At 38.2% G+C, this 11,620-nt stretch overlaps 1 protein-coding gene across 1 annotated transcript in view; it reads left to right on the top strand.

Moving 5' to 3' along the window:
• Positions 1 to 11,620, top strand: part of ANKRD31 (ankyrin repeat domain 31) — a 246,018-nt gene that overhangs the window by 106,195 nt on the left and 128,203 nt on the right. The window contains 3 exon segments of the mRNA XM_006901438.1: positions 1,412 to 1,688; positions 7,167 to 7,267; positions 11,450 to 11,605. Coding sequence (XP_006901500.1) covers positions 1,412 to 1,688; positions 7,167 to 7,267; positions 11,450 to 11,605 — 534 coding nt within the window.

Here is an 11,620-nt window from a genome sequence, read left to right as displayed (position 1 = left end):
TTTAATACTTCCTGGATCATTTAATATTCTGCCCAGCTTCAGTGCAGTATACATTATATATTTCTTCTTTCTTAGTCTCCCTTTAACCCTGAAGGGAGTAAGTAAAACAGTCAGTCCTGTTTTACAACAGTGGCACTATCCTTGTGTGTGTGTGTGTGTTTGTGTGTGTGTGAGGAAAAAATCTGTGGTTAGAATTAGCCAGCTGGACTCAGTTTAGGTGATGCCAATTTTTTTGGCAACATCCAAAGCATCATAGTCAGGAGTAAGTTGAACACAGGCCTTCTTCTCTCCAGGCCTAATCAAACCTTAGCCACATCAGTTTCACAGTGAACACAAGTGTCTTATTATCTTCTATATTCTTCATGGTTGACTCAGTGGTCAGAGGACATTTGATGATGGCACAGTGGTATGGCTTGTTTCTCCCGGGGGTGCTCTTCCCGGGGTATTTGGGCTGCCTTCAGAATCTCAGCATCTTAAGCCGCCTGACGTGTGGATCTTTTTTTTTTTCCTGTGGGTACCCTTCAGGACTACCTTCTTGGCTTTTAATGCCTTTGCTTTGGCTTCAGTTTTGGAATGGGAGGGGCTTCCTTTTTTGCTTTCAGTGCCATCTTCATAGAAAATAAATTTGTCCTTTTGTGACTGAGATACTTAACTCAGGATCGTCCTCCAGGGTCACCCATTTTGTATATTTCATGAGTTCCTCATTTTTCAATGCAACATAGTATTCCATTGTGTGAATATACCACAGCTTCTCTATCCATTCATTTGTTTCTGGGCACTTGGTTGTTACCAGCTTTTTGCTATTGCGAACAAAGCTGCAATAAACATGGGTGTGCATATATCTGCTTGGATGGTGGTTATGGTTTTTTAAGGTTATATGCCCAGTAGTGGAATCGCTGGGTCAAATGGTATTTCTATTTCCAACTTTTTAAGAAAGCGCCATACATCCTTCCATAGTGGTTGCACCATTTTACACTCCCACCAACAGTGGATAAGGGTTCCAGTTTCTCCACAATCTCACCAGCATTTGATGTTTGCTGTTCTGTTAAATTTTGCTATTCTGACTGGGGTGAGATGATATCTCATAGTTGTTTTGATTTGCATGTCTTTTAGAGCTAGGGATTTTGAACAGTTTTTCATGTGTTTGGCCATCTGAATGTCTTCTTTGGTGAAGCTTAAATATTATTGAAAATAATTTATCCTTGTGCTTCTCTTGCCTTAGGGTTTTGAATCTACATTTTCCTTTTTTACATCAACTATTTCAATTTTAAAATTGTATTCACATGTTTATACTTTGTATTAGTTTATCTATTTCATAAAAGAGACATTTACCAGGTAAGACTTAATTTCTTCTAGTTTTCTATTTCTTTGTCGTGTTGTAATTATTTGTAAATATATTTATTTTTACAGGCTCTAGAAGATCTAGATCAGTTTGAATTGCAAACTTCAACTCATCAGAATGCCATTTCTCATGATCCGCTAACTATTAGGAGAGATTCAAATCCAGTGAACAGTATCTCTGAGCTAGAAATTCCATGTGTGTTAAGGAGATCATTAAGGTTGAAAAAACTGAATGGAGACAAAGCTGGGAATCATACAGATGATGAGTATAAGATGCTGGAAAAAATGCTCCCAGAAGTACTCAGCTGTGAGCATCGAACAGATAAATCTTTCACCAGGAATTCTAGGTATATTATTGAAGTATATCTTCTGATAATATTTAAAAGCTTATATGTAATTCTCTGCTTGGAGACAGAGGATCATTGTACCAAAACTGAAACAATTGCTGTTGAGTTGATTCTGACTCATGATGACCTGTGTGTGCAAGGTAGAATTGTACTTTATAAGATTTGTAATGTACTTTATAAACATTTTAGAATTAGATCACTAGGACTTTTATTTGAGTATTGCCTCTTGGTGGTTTAAACCACTTGGGGACTTCTTTTGTCTTGTTGTTATGTGCCATCAAGTCACTTGCGACTCATAGCAACCCTATCTATGTACAACAGCTCTCAAACCTGCCCTATCCTTAGCCAATCGTAAAGTCTCTGACAGACCTTATTACTCAGTCCCTAAGTCAATCCATCTCATCCTGGGTCTTCCTCTCCTGTGCTGTCCCTCAACCCTTCCAAGCTGATGTCTCTCTGCAAGGACTAGTCCTTCCTGGCTGCTTGCCAAACTATGTGAAATGGAGCTTTAAAATCCTTGCTTACAGAGAGCAACCTGGTTTCACCCTCTCCCCAACAGACCTGGTTGTCTATCTGGTAGTTCACTGTATGTTCACACACTCTTCTCCAGCACTGCAACTTAAAGACATTGATCCTTAGTTATTGTCCATCTCTCTGATGCATAGCAAATAATTGTGAATACCATGGCCTGAGTCTGGTGCTCCTTAGACTCCAGACTGACATAGTTGCTTTTCAGTACTCTAGGGAGGTTCTTGACAGCAGACTTTCCCAATGCAATTTGTCTTTTGATTTCCTGACTGCCGGTGCCAAGAGAGTTGATAGTGGAACTGAGCAAGCTGAATTTATCAACAATCTTAATCTCTTCTCTGTCCATCATGAAACTGCCAGTTGACCCAATGGTGAGAATATTTGTTTCCTTGATGTTGAATTTCAATCCATATTGAAGACTACTGTTCCTGACCTTCTTCAGCAAATGCTTCATGTCCTATTCAGTTTCTCCACGCAGGGTTGTGCCATCTGCATAATGCAGGTTGTTGATGAGTCTTCCTTCTATCCTGATGCAATATTCCTTCTGAAAAGGTCCAGCCTCCTGACTTATTTCTTCTGTATAAAGGTTGAAATGATATATGGAGATGCATCCCTGAAACACCTTTCCTGATCCTGAACCATGCAGTTTTTCCCTGCTCTGTTATGACTACTCCTTTCTGTTCTCAGTATAGGTTTCACATGATCACAATTAAGTGTTCTGGTGTCCTCATTCTTCTCAAAATTAGCCATAATGGGTTGTGATCCACACAGTCAAATGCCTTTGCATAGTAAGTGAAACACAGATAGACATTCTTCTGGTACTCTCTCCTTTCAGCCAAGCTCCATCTAATGTTGACTGTGAGCTCCCTAGTGCCACGGCCTCTTCTAAACCCACCCTGCACATCTGGCAGTTCTCTGCTGATGTATTGTTCCAGTCCTTACTGGATAATCTTTAGCAGGATCTTGCTTGCATGTGATATCATTGGATAATTTACACTCTGTTGGGTCACCTTTTTTTTTTTTTGAATGGGAATAAATACAAATATCTTACAATCAGTTGGCCAGGTAGTTGTCCTCTAGATTTCTTGGCATAACCTGATGAGCATGTCTAGGGAAGCATTTGTTTGCTGAAATTGGTATTCCATCAATTCCTGGGGCCTTGTTTTTTACTTTTCCTTCAGAGGAGCTTGAACTTCCTCCTTCATCACTATAGGCTCTTGATCGTATGTTGTTTCATGAAATTCTTCCGTGTTTGTCAGTTCTGTTTGGTATAGTGCCTCTGTGTACTCTTTCCATCTGCTTTTGATGCTTCCTGGGTCATTCAGCATTCTACCTTCAACATCTGTAAGTATTGCAGCTCAAGGCTTCTTTTGTTTTTCAGTTCCTTCAGCTTAAGAATTGCCAAGCAAGTTTGTCCCTTTTGATTTTCTGACTCTGTTTTCTTGCACATTTCATTTTAATACTTTGCTTTGTCTTCCCATGCTACCTTTTAAAATCTTCTATTCACCTCCTTCACTTCTTGATTTCTTCCCTTTGCTTTGGCTTCTCAGTGTAGTGCAATATTCAGAGTCTCTTCTGACATCCATCTTGGCCTATTCTTTCTCTGTCTTTTCAGTAAAATTTCGCATACTTAATGAATGACATTCTTCATATTCTCCCAGACCATTAGTGCTTAAGGCTTCAAACCTGTTTCTGAGATAGTCTTTAATTTCTAGTAGCCTAGACTTGAACTCAGACTTTAATTTTTGTAGATTTTACTTTATTTTCTTTATCTTTAGTTTGAACTTGCATATGAGTAGTTGATGATCTCTTCCACAGTCAGCACCTGGCCTGGTTTTCACAGCTGATATTGAACTTCTCTAAGGATTTTTTTTCCCTTAAATGCAGTCATTCTGATTCCTGTTTTTGTGAAGTGTTTTACTAGTTCCCTGTGATATGGCAAATCTTTTTGTATTAAAAGAGGCTGAACTTTTCCCTAGGAATTGGGATAGATAGTGACATGAAGACTTGAGAAAGGACAGGCAGGAGACTCTGAACAATCACACTTGTAGTCACTGTTTAAAAAAGAATTGGTTGATACTGAAAACTTTCAGGAAATACCATATGAACAAGAGCCATTCATTACGAAGGAAGAAGTCTAAACTACGCTGAAGACATTGAAAAACAATAAAGCCCCAGGAATTTATGGGATATCAATTTGCATGTTTAAACCTACAGATGCAGCCTTGGATATGCTCACCAGTTCATCCCAGGACATTAGTAAGACAGTTACTTGTCTGGCTGATGAAAGAGATCCATATTTGTTTCCACTCCCAAGAAAGATGATCCAGCAGAATTTATTGAACAGTATAATTATTGAATAATATCATTAATATCACTAGCTTATTGTCACTCAAAACTGAACAGTACATTGAGAGAGAACTATCAGAAGTTCAAGCTGAGTGTGGACGAGGTCAGAATTTAAGAAGAATGTCTATTAATGACTTTGCAAAGGCAGTTGACTGTATGAATCATAACAAATTGTGGCTAACATCAAGAACAATGGGAACCTTAGAATATTTAATTTTGTTCATAGGAAGCCTGTACCTACACCGTGAAGCTGTTGTGTGACTGGAGCAAAGGAACATGGTATGATCTAAAATCTAGAAAGGTGTGCATCAGGGTTGTATTCACTCTCTATACCTATTCAATCTGTATACTGAGCAAATAATTCGAGAATTTAGACTGTGTGAAGAAAATGTAGAATCAGGATTGGAGGATGACTCATCAGCAACCTATTATGCAGATGACACAATCTTGTGTGCTTACAGTGAGGAGGATTTGAAGCACTTGCTGTAGAAGATTCAGTGGTGCAGTATAGTCAGTTACTGTGCAGTACTTCTGCAAAGACACCAGCCTTCAATACAGATTAAATCTCAACATAAAAAAGACAAACGTTCTCACCACTGGACCAGTAAGCATCATCGTAAAGATGGAGAAAAGATGGAAACTGTCAACTATCTCATCTTGCTTGGATCCACAGTCAACACCCTTGATTCTGGTAGTCAGCAGATCAGGAGACATACTGCATTGGGCAAGTCTGCTGTCAGGGACCTCTCCAAATTACTGAGGAGCAATGATGTCACTTTGAACACTAAGGTGTGCCTGATTCAGGCTGTGGTCTTTTCAGTAACTTGCTGTACATCTGAAATCTGGACAGTGAATAAGGTTGCCAGAAGAAGAATTGATGCCTTTGAATTGTAGTGTTGGAGAAGAGTACTGACTATCCCATGGACTGCCATAAGAACAAAGCAATATGTCTTGGTGAAAACACCACCAGAATGTTTTTTAGAGTCAAGAATGGGGAAGTTTCATCGTATATACTTTGGGCATGTTTCTAGGAGAAGCTATTCCTTGGGACATCATGCTTGGAAAGGTGGAGGATCAGTAAAAAAGAGGAAGACACAGAGATAGCTTGACACAATGACTGCAGCAATGGGCTCAAGTGTATCAGAGATGATGAGAATGGCACAGGATAGGACAGATCTGGGTTCACAGGACAGGACAGATCTGGGTTCAGGTCTATTATTCATAGGGTTGCTATGAGTTGTACTTGATAGCACCCACAAGAACAACAGTAGAGGAAAGAAACCAACAAGTAAGAAAGAAGACTGTAAACTTAGTTTTTTACTTTATCATTGGTTATACCATGTTGTTTAAGAGGTAAAAATCTATAGGATTTTTTTTACAATTTATAATTTTTGAATAATGATGAAAACTGGAATATTTTCATAATTAATATATTCTCCCAAAGTTATTTTCAACTACATTGTCTTACTTGGAAGTATTTTAGGGAGCTGTAGGTGTGTTATGCAGATGACACAGCCTTGCTCACTGAAACTGAGGAAGACGTGAAACGTTTTCTGCAGAAGTATGAAAGACTACAGTCTTCAGTATGAATTGCATCTCAGCATCAAAAACACAAAGATTCTTACCAGTGGGCCAATTAGAAGCATCATGATAAATGGAGAAAAGATTGAGGTTGTTAATGATTTCATCTTGCTTGGATCCACAGTAAACACTCTTGGCACCTGCAGTCAGGAAATCAAAGTTGCTTTAGGATAGTGGTGTCAGGGACCTCTCTTGAGTGCTATAGGGCAACAGTATCAGTCTAGAAACTGAAGTGGGCCTGATCCAGGCCATCTCTTCTCACTTGCTTGCTGTGCATCTGAGAGCTGGACAGTGAATAAGAAGAATCAATACCTTTGAGTTGTGGTGCTGGAGAAGAGTATGGAACATACCTTGGCCTCCCAGGAGAACAAACAGGTGTGTCCTGGAGAGTAAAACTAGGTTGCTCCTTGGAGGCAAGGATTTTGAAACTCATTTACTTTGAGCATGTTGCCAGGAGGGACCAATCCTTAGAGAATGACCTCATACTTGGACAGATGGAGGGACAGTGCAGAAGGGAAAGACTGGATGAGATGGATTGGCATAGTGACTGTGGCAATGGGGGCATGTATATCAGAGATGGTTAGGGTGGCTCAGTACAGGGTAAGTTTCAAAGCTATTGCTCATAGAGTTGCTGTGAGTAGTAGTTGACTTCATAGCCCATAACAGCAACAACACATGACCTAATAGTAAGCAACTGTGCTGCCAACCAGAAGGCACACAGTTATAACCTACCAGCTACTCTTTAGAATAAAGATGGTTAGACTTGTCTTGTGTGATTTACAGCTTCTGAAAACCCACTTGAGAGTCAACTATGAGTCAGTTCCTAGGTGGCAGGATCCAATGTCAAAGAATTGTGTGCAATTACTATGGAGTTATCTCTCTGTTTAAAATTGCCATACCACATTAAAACAGATCAATGAAATTATTTTGAGTTTTAAAACATTAGTCAATATTTTATATGCTCATCGATGAATGCTTGTAAGAACATTAAAGTGATATTTAAAACTTTTCTTTTTGAAGCATGCTGGATTCTACTTTAATGACTGAAGGTGAAGAGAAGAATTCATTTAGAGGCAAGAATGATGAACAAATCAGGAAAAACAAATCTACAACAAAACATGGTGAAGCATATTTTGAATATTTCTTTATGTAAATAATTTGCAGGAACATAGAATTCTGGTTCTGAAAAGAATGAGGGGTTATTTATCTCAACTTACTGATGAGCAAAGTAAAGAAGAGGGTTTGGTTGTTTTGGGGTTTGGTGTGTTTTTGTTTTTTGGGTTTTTTTTTTTTTTTTGTAATACCATAGTTTTGTTAATAACAAAACTAGATTATTTGCCTTATCATAACTGGTTTCTTAGTAGCTGTTTTCGCTAATTTTATGGAGACTTAATTTATATATGAGCAGGTGGTGTTCAGGTGATGATGCCAAGGAAACCCTTACATAGATTTCTGGTGCCTTCATCTCCACATTTATTTTTGGTGCCTTGCACTGGAAGTGTATCTACTACTACCTCCCTTCCCTCTAGGCTCTCTCTTCACATTGGTTGAGACTACTTTCTTCTGCTTTGGTTTTCCCTCCTTGTGCTGTAGTCTGAAAGTACCTTCAGACAGAAAGCCACGGTCATCATAGGGCTTTCCTCACCCGTTTGCCTTCATCAGGAGTCACAGATCTGAAAGAATCGTTTCACAATGGCTGAAAATGAAAGTTTCCCTCCATTATATTTTGTATAGTGTTCTAGATATTTATAGTGGAAGAGAAAGGCAGAGAAGTTGCTTAGACATAGTTAAAGGTGAATGCAACTTCTGTACCCTCATTTTCACTGAAAATGTTTACATTCATTACTTTTTAGTTTTGTTATTTCTAATAAGGTACATGGTTACAATAGTGAGTATAACTAGAGCAGACAGATTTGGGAGTAAACACCACTGATAAAATTTATGTGGGGAAACAGAACACTTTAACCTGGGATGGGAGGAAGTAGGCTCAAGTGTTCAAGAGTGGATTTTTAAATTTTTATAGTTAAGATTGAATGGATTAAAAAGGGCAAAACAAGTTAAATGGTGATTCATTAAGAATGTTTTTGCTGTACTCAGTTACTTTGTGAAGTTTTAGTTTGGGGTAGGTTAGATCAGAATTGAAAAAACAGTCACCAGAAATATTTATAAATACCAAATAATCAAGTAGGTGTTGTTTGAAAAATTGGCAATTTGTGGAGTATCTAACTTAGCAGTCTCAGTATTCTTGAGGATTTAGTGAAGAATTGATACTTAGTATGAATTATCACATAGTATGAATTATCATTATCACAATAAATTGTAGCTAACTTTGAGAAGGATGGGGATCTCAGAACACTTAATTATGCTCATGTGAAACCTGTACATGAACCAGGAAGCAGTCATCAGAACAGAACAAAGAAACACTACATGGTTCAAGATCAGGAAAGGTGTATTCCAGGAAGTCATCTATCTTCACACCTTTTTTTTTTCTCCCAAACTTTCTTGTTTTAATTGAGATTTTGTTATGTTTATAAAGAACTTTTATTTCCATTCATTCATTATTGCACATTTCCCTCCCTGCCCCACCTCCTTCCCAGTTTGCTTTTTTCTTTGGGAAAAAAGTTCTTTCAATGTTCTATAGTGCTCCCCTTCCCCCAGACCACTTTATACTGTGCAGCTCTTATTCTGGACTCTTGTCATACCAATTATACCTAATCATATATTCCTTTCATACAGTTCTCTCCCTTGTCTTTTTCAATATGGTGTACATTATTTTTTTTCTTTTTTTCTTAGTTTCCCCACAACTCCATCGTCAGTCCTGTTTTGTAATAGTGGCATTGAACAATATTTGTCTTTCTGTGACTGAGATATTTCATACTCACCATAATGTCTTCCATGGTCACCCATTTTGTAAAGTGTTTAATGAGTTCTTTGTTTTTCAGTGCTGCATAATATTCCATTATGTGACTATACCACAGCTTCTCTATCCATTCATTTGTTGATGGGCTCTTCAGTTGTTTCCAACTCTTTACTATCATGAACAAAGCGACAATAAACATGGTTGTGCATATACTTTTTCAATCTGTATGCAGTACAGATCATCCAAGAGGCTGGGCTCTTTCAGGATTGGGGGAAGACTCATGAACTACCTGCATTATGCATATGACACAACTTTACTAAGGAGGATCTGAAGCATTTGTTGTAAAAGGTCATGGACTATAGTCTTCAATACGGACTGAAGCCGAATATCTACCAATTGGCAGCATCATGATAGATGGAAAACAAGATTGAGATTGTTAACAGTTTCAATTTGCTTGGTTTCATGATCAACACTCTTGGCACTAGTAGTCAGGAACTCAAAAGACAAGTTGCACTGGGAAATTTGTTGTTGGGAACCTCTCCAGAGTGCTGAAGAGCAGCTTTGTCAGTTTGGAGACTAAGGTACACCTGATCTAGGTCATGGTCTTCTCAGTTACTTGCTATGCATTAGAGAGCTGGACAGTGTCTAAGGATGACAGAAGAAGAATCAATGCCTTTGAGTTGTAGTGTTGGAGAAGAGTCTTGAACATACTGTGGACTGCCAAGACAACAAACAGGTCTGCCCTGGAGAGGGTGAAACCAAGCTACTCATTGGAGGCATGGATTTTTGAAGCTCAGTATCAAATATTTTCTCAGAAAAGATGATCCAACATAATGTGGGAATGATTGAATAATATCATTATTATCACATGCAAGCAAAATATTACTGAAGACCATCCAAGTGACTAGAACAGTACATTAATAGAGAATTTCCAGAGGTTCAAGCTGGATTTAGATGACACATAGCAGCAGTGATATCATTGCTGATATCAAATGGATCTGGCTGAAAGTAGAGAGTACCAGAAAAATGTCTGTCTGTGTTTTATTGACTATGCAAAGACATTTGACAATCTGGATCAGATATGCCAGAGCACTTAATTTTGCTTATACAAGACATATAATCTTGACCAAAAAGGTAGTGTCCAAACAGAGCCAGAGAACACTGCATGGTTTAAAATCAGGAAAGGTAAACATCAAGGTTGTATCTTTTCTCTGTACCTATTCATTCTGGACACTGAGCAAATCACTGAAGAAGCTGGACTCTATGAAGAAGAATGTGGCATGAGGATTGGAGGAAAAAATTATCAACAACCTGTGTTATGCAGATGACACAGCTTTACTTGCTGAAAGTGATGAGGACTTGAAACATTTGCAAGAAGATCAGAAAGAAAAAAATTCTTACCACCAGATAGATAAATAAGCATTATCACAGTAGGTGGAGAGAAGATTTTAATTGTCAACTATTTGATCAGGAGATGTATTATATTGAACTGACAGGGCCTTTTCCAAATTACTGAGGTATAATGATGTTAAGACTAAGGTGCACCTGACTTGGGGCCATGGTTTTTTCAGTCATTTGCTGTGCTACTTAGAGCTGGACAGTGAATAAGGATGACAGAAGAAGAACTGATGCTTTTAAAATGTGGTGTTGGAAAAGAGTACTGAATATCCCATGGACTGCCAAAATAACAAACAGATATGTCTTGGAGAAGTGCATCCAGAATAGTCCTCTGAGGCAAAGATGGTGAAACTTCATCTCACAGGCTTTAGGCGTGTTACTAGGATATACTATTCCTTGGAGAAGGACATAATGCTTGGAAATGTGGAGAGTCAGTGAAAGAGGGTAAGACTCAATGATACAGATTTATACAATGACTGCAGCAGTAGACTTATATATGGTAGAGATTATGAGAATGACACAGGATTCAGATCTTTTGTTCATAGGGTTACTGTGAGTAGTACTTACCTCGATGAAATATATATAATGAAGAAAGAAGATCTAAGATTTGAATGGTGGTGTTAGCAAAAACTATTGAATATGGACTGCGAAAAGAACAAGCAAATTGCTTTGGAGAAGTATAGCCAGTGTGTTCGTTAGAAGGAAGGATGATGAGACTTTGTCTCACATTCTTCAGGCATGTTATATGAGGGGCCAGTCCCTGGAGGAAGACCATCAAGGAGATGGATTTGCACAACTGAAACAGTGGGCTTACGTGCAGTGGAGTTTATGAGGATTGTGCAGGTTTGGCTGGGTCTTCTTTCTCTGTTACTTAGAGTCACTGTAAATTAGTGTTCAATCAACAGTACCTAATAACAATAATGAAGGAAATGCTATTTCATAGTTTAATAAGCCTCACTTCCAGAGTGCTGATTGGACTAATCCTGTTACTTCTTCCTGATTTTCAAATAAAGATTGTTTTGTTTTTGTTCATCTCTCATTACAGAAAAGAAGAAAATTGGTAATATGACTCTTTCTAGTATTAACCGGAAAAATATGTTTGGAGAAACCTTACTATATAGAGCGGCTCTGGAAAATGATGTTGGTCTTCTTAAACGTTGTATAAAAAAAGGTGGAAATGTAAATCAGCAAAGTTATGCTGGTAAGTTGAGATTAC

Source organism: Elephantulus edwardii, unplaced genomic scaffold (assembly GCF_000299155.1).
Source record: "Elephantulus edwardii isolate Elephantulus edwardi_28Jun2011 unplaced genomic scaffold, EleEdw1.0 scaffold00326, whole genome shotgun sequence".
NCBI classification, from domain to species: domain Eukaryota; kingdom Metazoa; phylum Chordata; class Mammalia; order Macroscelidea; family Macroscelididae; genus Elephantulus; species Elephantulus edwardii.
The sequence above is the reverse complement of the archived record's forward strand: the minus strand, read 5'-3'. Positions and strand labels throughout refer to the sequence as shown.